Source organism: Podarcis liolepis, assembly GCF_965112155.1.
Source record: "Podarcis liolepis genome assembly, chromosome: 15".
Taxonomy (NCBI): Eukaryota; Metazoa; Chordata; class Lepidosauria; order Squamata; family Lacertidae; genus Podarcis; species Podarcis liolepis.
Genome location: NC_139566.1, coordinates 2,958,475 through 2,981,933, shown reverse-complemented (window position 1 = coordinate 2,981,933; position 23,459 = coordinate 2,958,475). Strand labels below are relative to the sequence as shown.

Below are 23,459 nucleotides of genomic sequence, written 5' to 3'. Positions count from 1 at the left end.
GAGAGGGCAGTGGTGACCAATAACTGGTGGCCACCCCTCTGGTTCCACTGGTCAACCTCTGGAAGAGCCGGTGTAGCAGTGTAGCAATGCCAGGCCAGGACTCTGAGGGACGAGGGTTCAAATCTGCACTTGGCCATGAAGTTCACTGGGTGCAAGCCTTTGGCCCTATCTGAAGGAGCGTCTCCACCTCCATCGTTCTGCCCGGACACTGCGGTCCAGCGCCGAGGGCCTTCTGGTGGTTCCCTCACTGCGAGAAGCCAAGTTACAGGGAACCAGGCAGAGGGCCTTCTTGGTGATGGCGCCCGCCCTGTGGAACGCTCTCCCATCAGATGTCAAAGAGAACAACTACCAGACTTTTAGAAGACATCTGAATGTTTGATGCATTAAAAAGGTAAAGGTAAAGGGACCCCTGACCATTAGGTCTAGTTGTGACCGACTCTGGGGTTGCAGCGCTCATCTCACTTTATTGGCCGAGGGAGCCGGCGTACAGCTTCAGGGTCATGTGGCCAGCAGGACTAAGCATGGCGAACCAGAGCAGCGCACGGAACGCCGTTTACCTTCCCGCTGGAGTGGTACCTATTTATCTACTTGCACTTTGACATGCTTTCAAACTGCTAGGTGGGCAGGAGCAGGGACCGAGGAACGGGAGCTCACCCCATCGCGGGGATTCAAACCGCCAACCTTCTGATCGGCAAGTCTTAGACTCTGTGGTTTAACCCACAGTGCCTTTAATGTTTTGTTGGAGGCCGCCCAGAGTGGCTGGGGAAGCCCAGCCAGATGGGTGGGGTATAAATAATAAATTATTATTTTTATTATCACTGCTTCTCAGCCTGACCTAAATTGCAGGGTTGTTGGGGGCACTACAGAGAAGGGGGAGAGCCCTGCATTTGCTCCTTGGAGAAAAAAAGATGGGGAAGAAATTCAATAAATAAATGCTAAACGGCTGGGGAGTATCTACAGGGGATGGGGAAGAGGCAGTAGGCCACACAATGGCAGGAGAACACTGCAGGGATAGCTAGCATGGCTTCTTCCAGATATTGTTGCCAATGGCCGGGGATGCTGCTAGCCACACTGGCTGTGGCCTTTCTCTACAATCGGAGGCTTCTGAAAATTGGTTGCTAGAAACCACAGGAAGGGAGACAGTTTTCACGCTTTCCTTTGGGGCGACTGGTTGGCCACTGTGAAAACAGGAGGTGGACCAGATGGGCAATTGGCCTGATCCATGAAGGCTCCTCCTGTGTTCCTATGCTGATGGGAGTCCGGCAAGATGTAGAGGACCAAAGGTTAAGGTACCCCTGAGCTAGCTGAGGACGGGTGTCTATAGACTGTGGAACGGACTCTCTCAGAAGGCAGTGGACTCTCCTTCACTGGACGTTTTTCAGCAGAGGCTGGATGGCCGTCTGTCAGGGATTCTTGGGCTGCAAGGGGGCTGGACTGGATGACCCCTGCGGTCCCTCCTGTGCTGGGCCCAGGGGTAACCTGGGTAACGCGGTCCAGGTCCCGTCCCGAATCCAAGGGTTCCGCGAGGAGTCAGTCCGGCAGGGCCAAGGCAGGAAACCAGGCAAGGTCAGGCACCAGATCTCAGGCAGGATTTGGCATACAGCAATGTTGCTCCTGCAACCTGGGGAGGGATCCGGCAGCCTTTTATCTTTGTTAGGGTAGTGGCCGGTCCTGATCCCCTGGCGACTCACCTCCCTGTCTCGCCCGAAGGCAAGCACTCCTCCTGCGAGTACTCAGGTCTCTCCTTCTCTCATACCTCAGTCTCTGCAGCTCAGGAGACGTCGGTGGGTTACTAGACCCAGAGGCCGCCACAGCCTCCCCTGACCCAACCGGTAGTGGAGCAGCTGTAAGGGATGGCCCAGCTGGAGGCAACAAGGGAATCCCCACGTCTGGAACCAGGGCAGGCTCAGGCCCCTGACTCGGCCCAGCTGGTGCTTGTTGCAGGGGAACCTGTGCAGACTGGGGCTCTTCAGGATCAGGCCCCAGACTAGGTTCAGATGCTGCCTGAGGCAAAGGGTCCGGTGCGGACTGAGACTCCTCTGGCTCCGAGTCCATCACACCTCCCAACTCTACCATTCTATGACCTTCTATGACTGTCCCAGCAAGAGTGGCGGAACGGGGGGGTCCAACCACATCTGGATGGCACCACGCTGACCGACTGCGCTTCTCAGCAAAACCAGTGTGTGTCTTTACGGACTCGCTAGCGGGTGGCCAGATATTTGCATCCCAGCTGGGAGATAAACTTCCCACATCCGTCCCATTAAAGGAAGAGACGGGGGTCAGCGCGCCACACCCTCTCCCTCCATCCACCCCCCTGTCCTCTGAGCCGCCTTCCCCTCCCTAGCTTGGAAGAATCATCCTCTGACATTATCTCGGGAGTCACCTTGACGAGGCGGGACGTCAGCCTCGCCATAACTGATGGGCCTTCTGCGGCAAAGGGCCGAGCGCCTCTGTGAATATTCATGGCCGTGTTCCGTCTCCCACCGGCAGAGAGAGCCCCTCCGCCGGCCCACGTAAGGGGCTTAATGACACTTTTGGCAGCTTCCCCTGCTTTGCTTTTAAGAGGGAGGAGGGGAGGACGAAATAAAAAGCTTTCCCGGCTATCTTCCCCGCGGGGAGGACGCAGCAGCACGCCCACACTTTCTTCCTGCCCGGGCCGCTCCAAGCGCTTCATGGCTAAAGTGAGCGAAAGCTCATGCTTCCCCTCTTGGGAGGGAGGGTGGATTTTTTTAAAAGGAGGAAGCAGAGGGCCCCATCCATCATCTGAAGGGCTGGCTCCAAAGGCATACAGCCCCAGGCGTGAATTATTCCAGGGCGCGCTTCAAATGCCATTGTTCATGCCGAAGGTGTGCAATGCTGTAATTAATGGCTGTGGAGGAGGAGAGACGCAGACCCGAACGGGCGAAAGTCCACAGGCTGGGCCGCCAGGTGTCATCCAGGATGGAGCCATCAGTTCCGTCTCCTTTTGCACGACTTGGGGAAGGGGGTCGCCAAGGCGGCAAAGTCTCCTTGGTGGCGGGACACACCGCAGAGGAAGATGGGTCGCTGCCGCAAGTCCTTCCAAGAGTTCTGTTCTCGAAAGGTTCGAAACTTCATCTGGGGCATAGCTCAACCCACGCAGACTGCCAGCAGCTCCCCAGGGTCTCAGGCAAGGATCCTAGCCCTACTGGGAGGTATCATTACACAATGACCCTAGCACCTTCTGCATGCACTGAGCTACGGTACTTCCTTTAAAAATAAAGCAAGATCCCAATTCTCACAACTCTGGAAACATGATTCTGATGATGCATAGGTTTCTCCGACCCACAAGGGCCTCTCCTCTAAAAGGTAAAGGGACCCCTGACAGTTACGTCCATTCGCGAACGACTCTGGGGTTGCGGCGCTCATCTGTCTTTACTGGCCAAGGAAGCCAGCGTTTGTCCGCAGACACTTTTTCCAGGTCATGTGGCCAGCAGGACTAAGCCGCTTCTGGCAAACCAGAGCAGTGCATAGAAACGCAGTTTACCTTCCTGCCAGAGCGGTACCTATTTATCTACTTGCACTGGTGTGCTTTCGAACTTCTAGGTTGGCAGGAGCAGGGAGCAACGGGAGCTCAGCCCGTTGCAGGGATTTGAACCGCCAACCTTCTGATCGGCAAGCCCTAGGCTCTGTGGTTTAGACCACAGCGCCACTCCTCTAGCCTGCTCCTTTTCCTGGGTTTCTGCCCTCGCAACTCCTCCTCCTCCCGACCGTCTCCCTGTTTTCCCTGGGACCTCTCCCTCTTCAAACCTTCCCGTTCATGGGTTCTTCCACCTCTTTGCTGGGATACTTTGCCAGCCCCACCCCTCTAAAGGAAACCGGGGGCAACTCAGCCAATGGCAATTGATAACTGCCACAGCGTCAGGGCAAGCTCGGCCAATGGCAAATCTGTAACCTTTAGGGTCAGAGCAAGGCTCGGCCAATGGCAGATCAGTGGCTCCCTTCCGTCTCCGCACCCTGCGACCGAGGCAATCAATGGAGGCCAGCTCCTCCATTGTCATCACAAAACCCTTTCAGTGCTTTACTATCCAGATGCCCTCAGACATCAAGAGAGAAGAGACGCAGAGTGCCTCAGCGGCCGGATCTCCCTCTAACTCCCCTTCCCGGTCCACAGAACGGGGATCTTGGCCGAGCTGACTCACTGCAACCAGGAAGTTTCTGATTTTGAAACGTTTTTATTAGTAAGAGACTTGACATTCTGTTGCTCCTCAAGAGAGAAAATCAAAGAACTCTACTTGGTGTTATCCTCTTACTCGGGAGAAACACGTCCGTCAGAGATGCCTTTGAACATTTAGGACAGGAGTACACCCCCCAACAAACCTCCCACCAATCTGACGAAGATCTTGTCCAAACCCGATCTGACGAAGATCCCTGGACCTCCTGAACTGTGCAGGCAAGCTGGGTGCCCCCCAGTCTCCGTCGCTTGTTTTGAGAGCCCCCGCTGCTCCCTTCTCCTCCTGGGGTGGGGCGGACTTCAGTGATATTGCTGAGGGGCGTCTTCCGGCTGAGCCAGCCAGACCCTGTAGCTTTCGGGCTTGGGTTCTGCAAACCGCACCACGGAAAGAGGGACCCGGACGGTATCGAGGTCGTTCACCTGCAAAAGGAGGGCAGAAGTGGGACAGGGGGCCCGGGTGTGTCCCCCAGAGCCAAGACGATGGTCAATCGAAAGAGGAGATGGGGAGGACGTTAAAGCTCCCCTGCTGAGACTAGGACTGCCTTTCCCCATCCCTGGCCAGCTGGCCAGCTACGGTCCCTTTCAGGCAGACGGCTCGGCCACAGGACTCTAACATCCAGGCTGGATTATCGTCCCTGCAGGAGGCAGTAATGGCCTGATCCAGCGGACACTTCTTAAACTTTCATAATTACTGCCATGCGCTCTATGTGGGGCTGCCCTTGGAGATAATTCAGAAACTTCAACAGGCCCCAAACACAGTGCCCGTTACTGGCTGGGGTTCCATTTAGATGAAATGAAATACTTTATTGTAACTTGTACAACTTGTATACAGTGAGCTTACACGAGCACCCCCCACTCAGCTCTCTTAGTCTTAATTTAATCTTAATTAATCTCTTAGTCTCATATGACACCGCCGTTTTAAAACAGCTGCCTGGGCTGCCAGGCCCAAATCAAGGTGCTCACTTTACAGTAGTAAAACCCTAAATGACTTGGGCCCCAAATATTAGAAATATCATCTCCCTGTACCCCACAGACACTCTCGGGTGCTAGGATCAGTCGAGGGGTCTCTTTTGGCAGTTGCAACACCCTCAGAAAATTTGGGGAGTGTGCCTCAGCCTGGGGAGGGGGGTCTTCTCTGTGGCAACCCCCTAACCTGTGAAATTTCCCCTCCTGGCACCTTCATTATAGAGCTTCTGTCGTATGCAGAAGACACACTTCTTTCCTCTGATACCTGAGATATTTTTTTTTAAGACCCGCCCTAATCTTGCTCCTATAACTTGTTTTGAACTGGCTTTCATATTGTACTTCTTAAATTGCTGGGACCTTGTGGTGAAGAGTGGGCCAAAAAATCGGAATAAACAAAAGAAACGTATTTTACACAATACATGCATCATCGACCCTGGCATTCTGGAGAAAAAGCGGGCACAATTTTCCTATTACAAATATCCCATACATTGACCTCCGCCAACATATAGGAGGCGAACTTACCGTAACTTCACACCAATATTCCCCCAATTCCGTGATGGGCTCATCCGGAAGCTTCAAGGTATGCGGCAGAACCACGACCCCGAGCTGGAAGGACCAGGGCACAGCGTTATCAGAGCAACCCACTTCAAGCGGGGCAGGGGCACGTTGTCTGAGACCTCCACATCCCCTATGAAAACACCTCCTCTCCCTTCAACCCTCCCCGCAAGGATATATGCCGCTGAGAGCCCACCCTAATCAGGTAGAGATCAACTCAACGAAATGCTCTTAAAACCCTCCGTTGCCATACCCCACCACCCCGTAACTCATTAGGGCTCTCACCCAAACATCCTTGCCCTTCTTTTTTTGCAAATGGAAAAACGCTGTCACAAATCTAATGGGCAAAACAACAACAAACCTCTGGTTACGCGAAACATTCAATAAGCACACAAGACATAACTGGCTGTACGTTTGAAAAAAATAATATGTACTATTCATTGTGTTAAATTGCAGATTACAACAGAAGTAGCTCAAAGTTCAACGAAAAAAGTAGAAGACCCAGTGGATCAGTTCATTCTCTAATCTGTTTATGCATAAGGTCCATATATGTGGAAGTGACTATTCCACCTGTCTGTTCATAGAGTCCAACAATCCACACGAAAGGTTGTTGCAGTTCCACAGAATCCTTCCAGAGTCTAAGACAAGGATTTCAGGAATATTAGCCTTGTTTTGCCATCCTAGGCTTCATCAGTAGTACAAACTCTAGGTAATGCAAATAAATACAGTATCACAATCTCACACATTTTTACAGCAAAAATAATATAAAAACCGTCAACAACCATACATACCATTTAGGATATCGCAGGACAGTGGATCTTATAGCATAGTAGTAGTTGCTGTAAGTAGCAACTTTTACAGAGTGGAGTTATATGGACAAGCACAATATGGATTTGAGTGACAGGTGTTGGCAATCAACAGATATAAAATTTCTTTCTTAAAGTGACCCATATGGCACAGCAGAAGTAAAACAAACTTAATCCATATCCAGTGGTGCCCCGCAAGACGAACGCCTCGCGAGACGAAAAACTCTCAAGACGAAAGGTTTTTTCGTTTTCGAGTTGCTTTGCAAGACGAATTTCCCTATGGGCTTGCTTCGCAAAACGAAGCTTGCCCCCGCACCCTGGACCTCTTTTGAAGCAAGGGGCGGCGGGGAGAAGATCGCTTCACCCTGTTGCCAGCCCCGCAATCTCCGGGGACAGAGGGGCTTCCCCTCTGTCCCCGGACGGTCTCCATAGGAACGCATTGATTGATTTTCAATGCATTCCTATGGGAAACCGTGCTTCGCAAGACGAAAAACTCGCAAGAAGAAAAAACTTGCGGAACGAATTAATTTTGTCTTGCGAGGCACCACTGTACATATAAACAGTAATGCAACTCATACAAAAATGTAATCAAATATCAGAACATATTATTTTTTCAAACGTACAGCCGGTTACGTCTTGTGTGCTTATTGAACAAATCTAATGGGCAGCATGGCCAGGACGGCCATTTTTTTTACTACGGCTCCCATCAGCCAGCCCAGGACTGTGTCGGCTGGGACTGAGAGGAGCCGGCCAGATCCCCTCCGTTCCCCACGCCAGGAAGGCAGGACGCCAGCGGCCGCGCAGGCGGGGCTCACGTTTCTCAGGAAGTGCCGTGCCACGATCTCGTGGGTCAGCTCAAACTGCTCGCAGTCGTTCACTCCGACTTCCAGGGTGCACTTGCGCAGGAACCGGACGGTCTGAAAACCGGGAGAGGAACAACAGAAAGCCTTAAGAAAAGAAGCCCTCCAAAAAACTACACCCGGAAGATCGTCTTTCGCCCATGGCAGAACACCTGCTTTGCATGCAGAAGGTCCCAAGTTCAATCCCAGCATCCGGGGCTGGGGGAAACCCCCCCCCCCAATAAAATCCCTGGAGAGCTTCTGCCCATCAGTATAAATGCTGAGCTACATAGGCCAGTGTTCTGGCTCGTGTAAGGCAACTTCCTCTGTTCCTATTTATCAGCCCTTCATTCAGAACAATGAGGACTAGACTCCTGCTTTTCTTTCAGGGGAAAGGCTTAGCTCAGCAGACAGAGCTGGAGGGGCCAGGTTCAATGGAGAATGGGAATGTAGTTGAGAGATAACCTAACCTGGGGAGAAAACAGCAAAGACCTGGTGAACAGAGCACAGCAGAGGTTATATTTTCTGAGAATCCTCCGGGAAAACAATCTCTCAAAGGACCTGTTGATGGCATTTTACCATTGTGCTGTGGAGAGTTGTATTAACTTATGGTCTCTGTGTGTGGTTTGGGAGCTGCACAGTCAGGGGAAAAACAATGCTGTCCAGGGTTGTAAAGACTGCAGAGAGAATAATTGGGTGCACTCTTCCCACCTTGGATCAAATCTATGCTTCCAGGTGCCATAAGAAAGCGGCAGAGATAGCGCAGGACAGTGCACACCCTGGAAATGATCTCTTTCAGCTTCTGCCTTCTAGAAGAAGGTCCAGGGTTATAAAGACCAGGACCAGCCGTCTGAGAAACAGTTTTTATCCAAATGCAATTCTGGTTTTAAATGCAGTATAAGGAGTCTCTATAGGAGTATATTGTATTTTAAGATGGGGTTTCAGAGTTTTTTGAATGTCTTATGTAGATTTTTCAATTTCATTGTTCTGTATGGGACAATGACAATAAAGATATTGTATCGTATCGTAATCCCCGACAACTCTAGCTAGGGCTAGGGGAGACTCCCCGCTGTCTGAACCCCTAGAGAGCCACTGTCAAACAGAGTAGACGAGACTGAACTAGGTGCACATGCAGTCTGACTCTGTAAAAAGCCGCTTTCCCTGTTCCTCATAGCGTTGGTTCCTCCTGCTTATAGCTGAAGGTGACATTTGATGGGGCTTCTGCATATTCAAATGCGCGGTGGGGTTTCCTGGCCAGGGAGGGGAGAGGGAGAGATGGCCTGCTGCCCCGCCCCCCCCAAAGAGAGAACTGCAAGGGAGAATATACAACGCCACCTGTTAGATGCTGGTGGTGGTTGCTCGTGAGTAACCAAGCAGGACTCTGACCTGTCTTTTACAGGTTTTATTGTGCAAACTATTTACAGTGCAGATCCACAAAGTTCATGTCAGTCTCAGTCACTTGCAGAATCCGGGAGTGGCCCCTTCTGGTTTCTTCCCCAACATAAGAACTTTGGCACCCCAAGCCCCCTCCTCCCCTCTTTGCGTTCCACCCCTCTGCGCAAGCTGGGCGACGGAAGCGGCGTGCGTCCCACCCCTCCCCAGGAATCCATGATTTAGGAACTCTCACAAGATTTGCAATGTTCATGAAAGCGGCAAGCACCCGGCCACACGTGTTGCCATTAATCTGGTACATGGCCTGCCAGGTTCTCCCTGTTGTGCCAGGTAGGGAACTTGGAAGAGTTTTAGTAAACTTCACTTCCCAGCATTAGATTTTTGTGCTCAATTTCTGCTTTCAGGTTTCCCACTGGGGCACTGTCCTACCGGAAAACTGCATTTAGACACACGCCGCAGATCTGGATCAGTTTACCTTTTCGCCTGTGTGGGTCTGCAGCCTCGGCAGTTTCCCTTCCTGACGTAACTAAGGGGCAGAAAAACAGAAGAGAAGTCAAGGACGAGCGAGACAGCTTGCATATTGTCCCACTCAGCCCAGAGAGACCAAGGCTACAGGCATACCCATGTCAATATTGAGGAGGGGTGTAAAGAAAAATCATGCACTTTCAGGAGAAAGCGGATAATCTTTTCTCCCTCGCATATAATACAAGAGCGCGGGGCCATGCAATGAAGCCAGATAACAGAAGCTTCAGGGCAGAGCAATGCACTTTTTCATACAGCAAATAATTAAATGATGCTGCCACAGAGAGTATGTTGATGTCCACTGATTTTGTTAGCTTCGCAGGCATGAATCATCCTCAAATCCACCTTTTTGTACACAATTCTGGCAAATAGGCATTTTTTGTTTTGTTTTTGCAAGCTGTAGAGACATAAGAGGTTTCTCTCACTCTCTCATCATAACTAGAAGTTGGGGACATCCAATGATGATGATGATGATGATGATGACGATAATAATAATAATAATAATAATAATAATAATAATAATAATAATTTATTTATACCCTGCCCATCTGGCTGGGTCTTCCCAGCCACTCTGGGCGGCTTCCAACCAAATATCAAAAACAATACAGCGCTGTCAGACATTAAAAACTTCCCTAAACAGGGCCGCCTTCAGGTGTCTTTTAAAAGTAAAATAGTTGTTTATTGCCTTGACATCTGCTGGGAGGGCATTCCATAGGGTGGGTGCCACCACCGAGAAGGCCCTCTGCCTGGTTCCCTGTAACCTCACTTCTTGCAGGGAGGGAACCACCAGAAGGCCCTCGGAGCTGGACCTCAGTGTCTGGGCTGAACGATGGGGGTGGAGACGCTCCTTCAGGTATACTGGACCGAGGCCTTTTAGGGCTGTAAAGGTCAGCACCAACACTTTGAATTGTGCTCGGAAACGTACTGAGCTTCAGAGATTCAGTCCAGGCAAAGGGAAAGATCTCTTCACACAGTGTGGTTAAATTGTGACGCTCAATCCCACGAGAGGCATCAAAGGCCCCCAACTTGGAAGGCTTCCGGAGAGAATTGGACAAATCCATAGAGGAGAAGCCTATCAATGGCTCGGCTCTGCTGTCACTGTCAGAAACTGCAGGAGATGATGCTGCTGTGATTGTGGGGCACCTGGTTGGCTGCTGTGAAAACAGTATGAGCCCCTCCCCCGGCCTGATCCAGCAGCCAAGGTCTTCCAGTGTTCTTACAGCACTCACCCGGTTTTCCTCCTCAAATATCTTCTTGTTTTCCGGAGAGGCGTAAACGGCTTTGTTCTGGTTGAGGAGACGGCTGCGGCCGAAAGATTTGGGCACCAGGACCGTGTCGCCTCGGCTCCCCACATCTGCGAACGAGAAACGTGGAATGTTTTCGCCTGCAAAGCGGGGTAGGAACTAAAGCGCTCTCCCAAACACAGGCCAACAGAAAGAGAGAGAATATGCTCCCTTTACAAAACACACCCGGTGTATAGTTCCTTCCTGGAAATCCCAGCTCAATTTTAAAATAAAAATTAAGGCAGGAGAGAAGTTTCCAGTCTGTATCACAACATTTCCTAACCTGATGCTCTCCAAATAGGTTTCGGACTACCCCCTACTAAAGATACTTGCATATATATTTAACTGCACTATCCTAGCATCTATGTTTGGATGAAGATGCGATTTAGAGAACATGAAGAAATAAATGCGTGGTCCCTGGAGCCGAATTGCCCAGAGGCGAAAAGCAGATCATGCTTTTTTCTTTTTGAAAGAGGGAAGTGGGTGTTGAAAGGAACCATCTGATCGGCAAGCAATCGGGAGGGAGATAAGGGAGCTTAGATATAAAGGAGGCTGCCTGGGAGGGGGGAGGTAAAAGCCCATGGATCCTCAGGATTTTTGCATTGGGTCACCCCAAATTCACCATCAGGTCATACAGCATGTTCATGGGCTACAGCCTGCACCACAAAAACCATACATCCACTGTTTCGTTCAGAATATTTTTTTTTCTTGTTTTCCTTCTCTAAAAACTAGGTGAGTCTTATGGAGCGAAAAATACGGTAAATTCGGATTAGCATGGGCTTCTGCATCTTCTGCAGAATGGCACCGGATGTGCAAGTAAGATGGGGAGCTACGTACCGTCCACGGTTTGGGTGAGGATGAGCTCCAGAGGCTCCTTGGGCTTGTGTTTGGTGTCCTCCACCAAGCGGTAGACCTTATACCGGCGGTGCTTAATCCGAGGCTCCCGGCCCACCTTGCTCAAAGGCACCTTCCACCAACGCTCCACGATGCACGTTTCCTGAGCAGCGGAGACAGAGAACTTGGGATAAGTCACCAAAACCTCCGCTCTGACACAGCCGCTCGGACTGCCTCCTCGCCACTCCCGGTTAGGAGGCCCCCTCTCTAAAAACAAAGGTTCTAGTCCTCGTGGTTCAAAGACAAGCACAGGGAGCTGCCTTGAGCCGAAAGCCAGCTCCTTTTTTTAAAAAAGATTATTTGCTATATACTTATTACATACATACATACAAAAAGGAATACAATTACATAAATTATAAAATTAAAATTGCAAAAATACAAAAAACCCCAAACAATACAAAAATTCCAGAAATACGAAGTGGAAAAAGAAAATAAAACATAAGGATATACAAGAAAGAAAGAAAGAAAGAAAGAAAGAAAGAAAGGGAGGGAGGGAGGGAGGGAGGGAGGGAGGGAGGGAGGGAAAGGAAAGGAAAGGAAAGAAAAGAAAAGAAAAAAGGTTGACTTCCTTCGACCACTATACAGGTTCTCTAATCTCATATTTTGGTTGTCTGTAATCATTTTTTACTTTGCGAAGAGGCAATTTGTTTACCTGTGAAAAATGGTGATTTTCTTGAGTAAAAATGAGAGTACCCCTAAACATTTTTTTAGAAGAAAAGCACTGGGGACACACACACACACACACACACACACACACACACACACACACACACATATACACATATACATATATATACATATACATATACAGTGGTACCTCGGGTTAAGTACTTAATTTGTTCCGGAGGTCCATTCTTAACCTGAAACTGTTCTTAACCTGAAGCACCACTTTTGCTAATGGGGCCTCTGGCTGCTGCCGCATGATTCCTGTTCTCATCCTGAAGCAAAGTTCTTAATCTGAGGTACTATTTCTGGGTTAGCAGTCTGTAACCTGAAGCGTATGTAACCCGAGGTACCACTGTGTGTGTATACACATACACACACACACACAGTGGTACCTCTAGATACCGGAACGGATCCCCATTCACATCTAGAAGCAAACGTAACTAGCGAAGGCGCATCTGCGCATGCGCGCATCGCTTTTCGCCGCTTCTGCGCATGCACGTGACGTCATTTTGAGCATCTGCGCCTGCGGCGAAACCTGGAAGTAATGCGCTCCTTTACTTCCGGGTTGCCATGGAGCGCAACTCGAACGCGCTCAACCCGAAGCGCATTCAACCCAAGGTATGACTGTGTGTGTGTGTGTGTGTGAGAGAGAGAGAGAGAGATGCACACTTCCTGGACACTGTTCCCACCTTGCAGTCTCTCTGAATTTCCCCCCAGTCACCCCACTCCAGAGCCCCCCAACTGCATTCTCCCTTCTGCATTTTCTCTCGCATCCCCGAACCGAAAGAAGAGTCTACTCTTAAAGGCAGCATATGCCTAGATTTAAACACATAGCAAAACATGTGCTTATCTTGTGCTCCAAAAGCAACCCAGGAGGACCCCCCCCCAAAAAAATATCTTTGCTCTCCCCCATCTCCTTTGTCTAAACTTACACCTCCTGGGAAATCGGAAAGCAGCGCAGACATACCTGGACTGTAAAGACATAAATGCAGAGTCCATTGAACGCCTCCTTTTACAGTCTCTCTCCGCTCCCACCCCCCAGATAAAGAAATCCCAGGGCACTGCCCCCTATATTTTGTGTCTACTACCTCCCCCCCCCACAAAAGAAACTCAGCCAGATGGGCAGGGTATAAATAAATTATTATTATTGTTATTATTAATAATAATAATAGGCTTCGCCCCAATATTTTGTGTCTACTATCTTCCCCCCCAAAGAAACTCAGCCAGATGGGCGGGGTATAAATAAATAAATATAATAATAACAATAATAATAATAATAATAATAATATAGGCAGCAAAGGCATAGATTTTAATGCAGATCAATGCAGCCCCACACCTGCCCCCTGAGACTCCCCAAAAAGCGGAGGATGAAGTTAATGGACTATGCAGAATTAGAGAAACTAAGAGGAAGGATCCGAAGCCGGAGGGACCAGAAATTCACCGAAGACTGGAGTAAATTTACGAATTATATGAAAAGTATTTGCGGTGATCAGACGACATTTGTAGGTTTGCAAGAAGTTCTGTGAGGAGTAGTGTTGGAAATATTGTAAAAACGAAAAAGGGGAGATGGTATGTTAAGAGAGGTAAAGACAATTTATAAAATTAAGAAATGCGCAAAGAAGTGGTTAAGATCATCAGAGGTGCTGATGGAAGTCCAATAAGATTGTATTTGTAATAATCTGCGTGGTATGCTTTATAATTTGTATCTTAAAATTAATAAAAATGTATTTTTTTAAAAAAGAGACTCCCCAAAAAGCGACCCCCAGAGACACCCCCGCCCTGTAATTTCTCTGAAATGACCCCCAACCTCCGTGTCCCCCAAAAAGTGCCTCGTTTTAAAGGCCTCCATTTAGATAGGCATCACATTCCTGCCCCCTTTCGCCCCCTTAGCAGTCTCCCCAAAGACCCCCCACCCCCGATATTTCTCCCCAAATCTAATATTTTAAAATATTTCTCTCTTTCGGAGTGGCCCCCAAAGCGACTCTGAAATGATGAAGGTGATGGACTACATGGAATTGGCGGAAATGACTGGCAGAATCCGAGACCAGGGAGAAAAGTCGGTGGAAGAAGACTGGAAGAAATTTAAAGACTATTTACAGAAATACTGCAAAATTAATGAATGTTAGAAGGATGTCAGAATGAAATTAAGTGGCTCTAGCAGCAATGTCATAAAGGTGTATGTAAAAATGGATGGTTAATAGGTGAGAATCTAAAGTTATAATATATGAAGTTAAAGGACTAAGACATAAACAAAGAGGGAAAGGAATTGCTGAATTAACCAATTGAACTGGAATACAAAAAAGGGAGGTGAGAGGAGGTCAGGGAAGCAAGGAAATGAAATGTAAGATACGGAAGGATTAATTTGTTTTTAAGTGTTTTTCCCCCCCTGTACTTTGTATGTTTTTTCTTTTTATGGTTTTTAAAAATATATATTTTTCCCTTGTTTCTTTTCTCTTTAACTATGTAATTTTTTGTTCCTGAAATCTTAATAAATATCATTTAAAAAACAGTTACAGGTAGGTAGCCGTATTGGTCTGCCATAGTCAAAATAAAAAAAATTCCTTCCAGTAGCACCTTAAAGACCAACTAAGTTAGTTCTTGGTATGAGCTTTCGTGTGCATGCACACTTCTTCAGATACACATTTATTAAAAAATAATTTGTTTTATTTATTAAAAAATAAAACATTTATTAAAAAATAATTTATTCTATTTAAAAAAACAAAACGAAAAAACCAAGCGACTCTGAAATGACCCCCAACCTCCGTGTCCCCCCAAAAAGCCTCGTTTTAAAGGCCTCCATTTATAGGCATCACATTCCTGCCCCCTTTCGCCCCCTTAGCAGTCTCCCCAAAGACCCCCCACCCCCTATATTTCTCCCCAAATCTAATATTTTAAAATATTTCTCCCCAAAGACCCCCCACCCACCTCCCTCTCCCCCCATACATTTTACCGCCCCCCTCCTTCCTCACCAGGGGGGCCGAGAGGCGAAGCCCCCTACATATGAGCGGGACCCCCAGGGAGGCCCTTGCCAGGATCAGGCCCCTCGCCGCCGCCGCCGCCGCCGCCAGCATCGCCCACAATTCTCCTCACGCGCCTCGCTCGCCTCGCGCAGGCCCCGGAGAAGCCTCGGCCTCGCCTGGCTCCGCCCGCCGGGGTGGGTCGACCGCGGGGCGGGCAGAGCGGGAGGGAGGAGCCGGCGTGTGTGGGGGGGGGGGGGACACACAACCGGCACGCTTTCTTCCCCCAGGATTTATTTCCTCCTTTCTCTCTCTCTCTCTCTCTTGAGTATCGTGACACGGAAGCAAAAACCCACCTCCCTCGCCGCCCCCAATAAAAGCATGTCAAGAGTGCCACTGAGCATACGCAGAGTGCAAAAAAATATTATTATTTTTTGCAAAGAGGAGTCCTTTGCTGCAACCCGCCTAGGGTTCAGGCTGAGTCATCGATTAATATTCACTAGTTATTTTAAAGGCAATATAAAGTTAAGAAATGTATAAGAAGTGGATAAAACGGTGGATTATCAGAGGTGCTGATGGAAGTCTAAAAAGATTGTATAAGTGATAAGTTTCGTGGTACATTTTGTAATTTATATGTTAAAATCAATAAAATTATTATTAAAAAAAATATTCACTAGTTATTATCTCCCAAAAGTTTTTGATTTGAGTTTCTGCTGAAATGAGGCTGCATTTTAATGTTGTATTTTAATCATAAATTGTATTTTAATCCATTGTTTTTATACCTGGTGTTAGCCGCCCTGAGCCCGATCTTTGCTGGGGAGGGTGGGGTATAAATAAATTTTATTAATATTATTATTATTCATATTTCTATTGCCAGCAAGATCATCGTTAAATTTATTTACTGACGCCCTGGACGCCGGTGCAGTTGGGCTGCGGTGCCCGCAGGATGGGCAAAGAAAAGGGGCAGCAACTGGGGCCCAGTGCGGAAGCCTGGTGAGTAATGGGGTAATGGTCTCCCTTGCTTTGAATAGGCTGGACCAGTGGCTCTGGGCTGTGGGCCGGCTCCAAATACTGGGAAACAAGATCCTAGTCCTCATGATTGCAGCCGAAAGCTTTGCTGTTGGGCTGTGGGCTCCAGGCAGGCTAGCAAGTGATAAGAGCACAAGATTCTAGTCCTTAGGATGGCAGCTGAAACTCTGAGCATGCGCCGAGTGTGTTTCTCCTTTCCTTTCTCCAAGTACAGCATAAAGGTGATTTTTAAATTTATTTAAAAAGTCGTAAGGACAAAGGGCCTCCGAAAAGGCTGTGCCTTTCTCTCGCCAACAACTCCAACAGAACGGAGGCTCTTCAAAAAGGAAGGGCAACGTGCCTCTGAGCGTGTGCAGAGTGTGCCCCTGAAGATAATTCACTGGTTTTTTTAAAAGAAATGCATAGAAAAAAATGAAATGATTTTAGAATGTTGTACCATTTTAATGTTGTTAGCCGCTTCGGCTGGGGAGGGCGGGATATAAATAAAATTATTATTATTATTATTATTATTATTATTATTATTATTATTAATGCAGAAGGTCCCAGGCTTGGTCTCCAGCATCTCTTAGACCCTTGCCTGAAACCCTGGAGAGCAGCTGCCAGTCAGTGTGGGCAATACTATGGGCAGCCCCGAACCATAGATTTAAAGCACAACCATGCACATTTCAAACGCATGGCATCCCCCAAGGAATGCTGGGAATGGTACTGTAGTTTGCCAGGGATTCTGCGAGCGAGGGAAACTACAGCTCCCATGATCCTCCTGGGGAAGCCGTGTGCCGGATATGTGTGTGTGTTGGATGTGCTTTAAATGCATCCCATATGGTGCGGACCCAGAGCCAGGTGTGCTTATGAGGGAGAGGATGCTGTGGTACCCAGGAGTGGGAGGAGCTTCGCCTGGGTGTGGCCAGGAGGGGGCGTGGCCTCTCACAATGATGCTTGTGACACAGCCCAGTTGCCATGGGGCAGAAGCTCACGCAGGTCACAATAGGGGTCCCTCGGGTACTTAAGGCGGGGGCCCTGCCACCTAGGACCCACTTTGCCCGGGGCGGGGAGGCACTGCCCAGCAAAACGCGGCGGAACCGGGCACCCACAAACACCCTTTCTTGGACCAAGAAGGGGGGGATACGGAACTGCCTTTATCCGCTATCATTCTCCAGCCCCTCTTTCTGCGCCATCAGCAAGCGCCGCCTTAGATATCGGCGGAAAATGACGCCCAGTGGCAAGAGGTAAGAGGTGGCCACGCATGGGTGCCACCTTGGAGGATGTGACACCCATATATTGCTAGGCACATATAGCGCGCACGGGCAAGGATCAGAGACTATGGGAGCGGCTGCATGTCCCCCATCCCAGGACTGGGAACTTTTGGACCCCCAGATTTTGTTGGGACAGCTGCCTGGAGATGAAGAAGCACCATAGTTCAGTGGTGGCACAGCTGCTTGTCATACAGAAGGCCTCGGGTTCAAGGCCCGGCATCTCCAGGCAGAGCTGTGTCAGAGACATGTTTTCAGAATGATGAGGACTAGGATGTTGCTTCACTTTTAAATCTCAGTGGTAGAGCATCTGCCTTGGAAGCAGAAAGTCCCAGGTTCAATGGCCCCACCATTTCCAGGTAGGGCTGGAGGAGACTCCTCTCTGATATGCTGTTACGCTGCTGCCAGCCTGTGTAGACATTATTGAGCAAGATGGACCAATGGTCTGACTCCGCTTCAATCCGCTCGCTTCCTATTTCCCTATTTAAGCCAGCCCATTATACTGCAGATATTAATATTTCACAGCAATTGGAAGCATACAAACTGACTCCTTGTTGACCAGACCCATAGGTTTGATTTGAGCTTTACTTGCAAAACTTTCTTCAAAACAGAACAAAAACATCAGAGATACATCCAGATAATTCCATGAACTTATCTTGTGCGTGGCTAGCACAGGCTCGACTTCTTAAAAATAACTTTGAACAGGATTGAGATCAAAACTCTTGTCTGTCCCCCTTTCCAGCCCGAGACTGCGGGCTCCTGGAGACCTTCCTTATCGCAACTTGCTTCCACTCCGGCTGGGATCAAAAGACTACAGTCATACCTCGGGTTAGATGTGCTTGAGGTTGAGCGTTTTCAAGTTATGCTCCATGGCAACCCGGAAGTAACTGAGTGCGTTACAAAATGACGATTCGCGCACTCGCAGTCGCGTCTTATGTTTTACTCAGGATGCAAACAGGGCTCTGGAATGGATCCCGTTCGCATCCAGAGGTACCGCTGTAAAGGCATCTCCCTTTCAAGATGAGGATTTGCAACCCAGTACTTCCCGTGTGATCTAAAGTTAAACACATTGTCAGAACTACCAGATAACAGTAACAGTTAATTTCCAACCCATTGAGAAGCTCAGAGGAAAATCTCCCATGTTAAAGCCTTTGGGCATTTTTCATTGCAGTGTGAATTGAGCCATTATACTGTACACATTATTATTCAGAATTATGGGGCCAAATTTCAAGTTTCCAGCCCCTTGTGTTCAAGGCACCTGCTGATTTCAGAACCTGCTTCCCGGGCTTATCCATGGCATCTATTTTCTTGTCTCCGTTCTGCGGCACAGCTCAACCCTTACCCAACGTGAGAACTTGAGTATCCGGCCCCGCTACTGCCCGCAGTGCTCCTGAGTTCGTGGGCGGCTGCCCAGACAGGAGAAGGAGCCTTGAAGGAGAACAAGCGAGCCTTAAAGAGGTATATAAGGTAGGCTTCTTCTGCCTCGGGCCTTTCCGGCCTTGCATCGGATCAGTAATTATTATTATTAGAAATTTTATTGCGGTCCAGGGACCCAACAAATCCTTACAAAGCAATGCATAATTCAGACAGCCTACCTCCAGGTTAAACAAGCATTTTGTTCAGACTTAAAGATAGGGAATCATTGGTTCTTGCAATCACCGATAAAAACTTCACCACTGCTAGTGTTCTAGCGTTTGTCCGGTCTTCCAATAGGAACCTGACATAGTGAGCCTCTGATTTTCCCGGGAAAGGTACCAGCAAAGGTAATATCAGTTCAGCCCTGGCTTGCTCATACTTCGCACAGTGCAGCAAAATATGCTTTATGGAATTGATGTCTTGAACACACGAGCAAAGTCTGTCCTGGTAGGGAACTCCTCTCCACCTGCCATCCAACACTGCGGAAGGAAAGACGTTTAGTCTGGCTTTGATGAATAACGTTCAGTAATTTGGTACTGTCAGGTTTTTAATGTAAGGTGTTAACTTAAAGACATGCCCATATTGTACTCCTACTGCCAGCAGACTACAGGCTGCGTGTGATTGAGATCGCAAGTCACTGTGTGCATTATCCCATAATCTTTGCTTTAACGTCTTTATGGCACCTTCATAACCCAGGTAATAGAGTGGGGGGGGGACACAGACCAATAGAGGTAGCTTTTCTAGCCATGGTTTTCTGCCATTTGCTGACAGGTGTTAATACAAACCCTTCCCTAGATCAAACACTAAAATCCTGAGCCAATGTTTTAGCCCAGCCCACCACGCTTTAATTGAAATTGGGCATTCACCAGCTTCTAACAGAAGAACGGAGTTGGGGACACAGTTGGGTACCTGCAGCAGAGATCGGAGAAATTTTGCCTGAAAGCCATCTAGCTTAGGCTGGTCCCCATTATGCCAGACATTTGCAGCGTACAGGAGTTGGGAAATGGATTTTGCGTTGAAAACCCTTAAGGCTGCTGGAACATATTTGCTGCCCTTTGTGTTATAATAGACCACCATCTGCTTGCACGATGCTGTACAAAAGTGCACAGAAAGGGTCCCAGCCCCAATGAGCTTACAATCTGAAATTTGACAACAGGGCTCCCCCCCCATTACTGTATATATCTACCCCACCTTTTTTCTCCAAGGAGCTGAAGATAGCATACACAGTTTGTCCCTACCCTCCAACCTCAGGGAAATATCCTCTGCCTGAAGTCCTGAACAGCTGCTGCCAGTTCGTGTAGACAACACTGGGTTTGATGGACTCATGGTCTGGCTCAACACAAGGCAGATTTCTCCGGGGAGAATATTCATTCAGCCTTTACTGACACAATTTAGACAATAAAAATCACATAAAATATTTGCAATACAGACCTATTGAACACATATAAAAGACTCAGTAGCCACCATTAAGTAGTTTTAAATGAGACTTTGAAAAAATCTCTACTAAATAGTCTCAAACCATCTCAGTAGTTGGGTGGGAATATCATCCCTCAGCGGATATTGGATTAAAGATGCTTTGCAAATAGATACTTTCAGCTTCAAAGGAGGCGCCAGCAGGTCTCTCCAAAGAGTGTTGATTTCACAAACTGAGTTGGGGGGGGGGGGAAAGGTTGTGGACTCATTGTTTTGCTAGTTTCCTTCCTTCGACTGGTTTAAATATATTGCATGGGATTGGGCGATATATACCCTCTGGGGTCTCCTTCTAAAGTCTACAATTTTCTAATGAAATGTTGCCATAACTCAGCACATGTGCAGACCAGCTGACATCTCCCTCTTGCGCAGGGATGGAGGCATTTTAGCAAATCAATCAATCAATCAATCAATCAATCAATCAATCAATCACTGGCACTCTTCACCTGAAAGAAGGGGGATTCTGCTAAGGTGTTTTCTAACCAGTAGTTGCAAACGTTTTACCCAATAACTGCGCAGGCTGGGAATCTCACTGTTTTCGCCGGCGAGCGCCAACGTCCCGACCAGGCGGTTCAGTTGGACTTCCATTTTGCCCGCGGCAGCCAGGGGGTCAGCCACTGGCACGGCCTCCTCCAGGCACGCACGGTTTTCCTCGACACGCCCCACCTTGCCCTGGACTGCAACAGCCGCGAAAGGTGAGAGTGGTTCTCCGCTGCAACTGGGTGTCAGAAGTGGGTGGCTTTGTCACTGCGCGCGGAGTAGACCCACTGAATCTCCCTACGTTGGCCGTGCCCGTTCTTTTTCAAGATGTCTACTCTGAGTAGGACTAATGTTGGAAACAGCCCAGCGTTTTTCCAGCAATTTAGAGACCACCACTCACCCCCACCCCAGCTCTCGTGGGGGGAAATATTAGAAGCAAAGAGAGGGAGGCAATAGTTCAGAACCAATGGAACTCAAACTCAAACCCAAGGCTCTGAGGATTTATTTATGGGCAGAGATGCTCTTGGTGCTGTTGCCTGCACCTGACTGTGGGAACCTAAGATTTACAGAAGTAGGAAAAAAGTTGATGGGTTGGGGAGGAACTTCAGAAACAGCCGTGTGTTGTGAGCATGCTCAGTGATAATGGGGTACTAACGTTTGTATGTGTAATGGAAGAGCCAGAGGGAGGGAGGAAATGGAATAGAGTGCTGTATTTTTTGCTCTATAAGACTCACTTTTTCCCTCCTAAAAAGTAAGGGGAAATGTGTGTGCATCTTATGGAGCGAATGCAGGCTGCGCAGCTATCCCAGAAGCCAGAACAGCAAGAGGGATTGCTGCTTTCACTGCACAGCAATCCCTTTTGCTGTTCTGGCTTCTGAGATTCAGAATATTTTTTTTCTTGTTTTCCTCCTCCAAAAACTAGGTGTGTCTTGTGGTCTGGTGCATCTTATAGAGCGAAAAATACAGTATCTTCAACAAGAGCTCCTTGCGCTGCAATTTTTTACTGCAGCTAACATTGATAGATTTCCACCTCCCCAAATGGTCGATTTGAACCCCTAAGCAAACTTGGCACTATGCTTTGGCTCTGTAAATAATTGTGGGGTGCATGCAAAAGGAGTGGGGTTAGACTGGGGCACTTATGACTGGACCTCTAATTTAAAACGGGGGGAAAAACACCACCACCTTTCTCTGTATGTAGAAATCTAGCATGTCAGGGAGAAGAGTAGCCTTTTCTGTGACAGTCTGGTTTTCTAGGTCCAGGGAATTCTTTGGATGGATTCACTCATGGGAGCTCTCACAATTCAGTGGTACGGGCCACACAACCCGAACACCTTACTGAGGACTAGTCCCTTTGCAAGCCCTGCTTGCAAGAGAACAGCACCCTTAGTAATAATCAACACTCAATGTGGACCCTGTGGCTGTTTCTGCTCCTAGCCTGACTGCAACGCTGGAATACGTGGAAGAAAATACAGAGGCAGACCAGGTGCTTGTTAACTTCCACAAGACTCGACGGGACAGGGGTAAGGAAAGAAAAAGATTCCCCTTGCTAACAGAATCTGGGTTTTGGGTCCTGAATTCCACATGAAAGAAATCTGGAAATGATATAGAAATGGGCAAAGAGGGGGAAAATTCCAATTCCAAATTTGGGCTATTATTAGGCCAGAAAAAAACATCCTAAAAAAGCATTAAAAAAGGACCAGAACATTTTGGTCCAGCGTCATCCAAATTCGGTCACCAGGTAGGTCCAGGAGTGAACCTTGCCTGAAACCGCAGAGATGCTGCCGGTCAGTACAGACAGACTTAGCTGGACTAGTGGTCTGGCTCACTCTAAGGCAGCTTCCTATGTTCCGATTCAAAGCCACGTTTTTTTCAGAAACGAGGACTGGAACCTTTACTTTATTCCAAGGGGGTCCCAGGTTCAATGCCCAACGGCGTCTCCAGATAGGGCCGGAATCTACCTTTCTTTAGAGTGTGAGGTGGAAGGCAGAGTGAAACCAGTTTGCTACTGGACCAGTTATGTTCATTCACAAATCCCTGTAACAGCTTGGTGTCCAAACACTGCCTGATCCTTTACGCTCCACCACGATCCTCTGGTGGGGCGCTTTCAGTGGTTGCTCGCGCACCTCTTGAGGTTCGGGTCAGCTCTGTGCCCCTGCGGAACTCCTTCCCACTCCTTGTGGGTCTGTGCCCTGCAGAACTCCTTGCCACTAGAGGTTGGGCATGAATAATCCCTGCCTTGCTTTTGATGTCTGTTACATCTGACAGGGGTCTGCCATGCAGTTTTCTTTTTACCAGCCAGCACTGATCGATGTTTCTACTGCTCTTAAGGGAAGCGCGTATATACACTGCATTTTTATGGCTTGACAAACATGCGGATAAATGGGATAAACCAGAGGCAAGATGAGGAAAGATCTTCTTGCCCTTGGTTTCCTAATCCTCTTCTTTTTCTCCCCTCGCTCGAAGGAGACTTGCTACGAGCCTTTGGCTTCTTGGGTTTCACACTCCTGCGGCCGGATCACCCTTCCCTCCCTCCCTGGGAGGATGTCATCTTCATGGCTTACCCTATGGAACGAGAACTTTGCCAAGCAGAGGAGGATGAGAAGTGGAGGACCCTGAAACCAGACCCTTCTGGGAGGCAGGATGGGGCTGTTCTTGGCAGACAGGCTCCCTGAATGAGGTCACCGATTCCCCCAGAGGGTGGCATTAAACTGGCACCACAGCTCACAGCATCCTGTTTGTTTC

The 23,459-nt window shown here is 48.5% G+C and overlaps 2 protein-coding genes across 2 annotated transcripts; one reads left to right on the top strand and one right to left on the bottom strand.

The window, feature by feature from the left end:
- Positions 1–4,173: 4,173 nt before the first annotated feature.
- Positions 4,174–15,334, bottom strand: MRPL9 (mitochondrial ribosomal protein L9). Its single transcript, XM_083477389.1, has 7 exons — positions 15,085–15,334; positions 11,393–11,552; positions 10,502–10,626; positions 9,226–9,276; positions 7,335–7,436; positions 5,681–5,764; positions 4,174–4,612 (listed from the first exon to the last, which is right to left on the bottom strand). The coding sequence occupies exons 1-7, from the start codon at positions 15,184–15,186 to the stop codon at positions 4,493–4,495; spliced, it is 744 nt and encodes a 247-aa protein (XP_083333515.1). The 5' UTR covers positions 15,187–15,334; the 3' UTR covers positions 4,174–4,492.
- A 1,973-nt stretch (positions 15,335–17,307) lies between these two features.
- Positions 17,308–23,443, top strand: OAZ3 (ornithine decarboxylase antizyme 3; the record flags this gene model as incomplete). Its single annotated transcript, XM_083476229.1, is given in 6 exon segments — positions 17,308–17,327; positions 18,682–18,742; positions 18,744–18,818; positions 20,757–20,932; positions 22,152–22,237; positions 23,181–23,443. Coding segments are annotated over 6 exon segments (627 nt in total). The 3' UTR covers positions 23,390–23,443.
- Between the last annotated feature and the right edge of the window lie 16 nt (positions 23,444–23,459).

Bases quoted from the DNA above. Each gene is read 5' to 3' on its own strand.
- MRPL9 (XM_083477389.1), bottom strand. From the start codon at position 15,186: ATGCTGGCGGCGGCGGCGGCGGCGGCGAGGGGCCTGATCCTGGCAAGG. The intron at 11,553-15,084 runs GTGAGGAAGGAG...TCCGCTGCTCAG, and splicing joins TTCGCCTCTCGGCCCCCCTG to GAAACGTGCATCGTGGAGCG. The intron at 4,613-5,680 runs GTAAGTTCGCCT...CTCCTTTTGCAG, and splicing joins AATATTGGTGTGAAGTTACG to GTGAACGACCTCGATACCGT.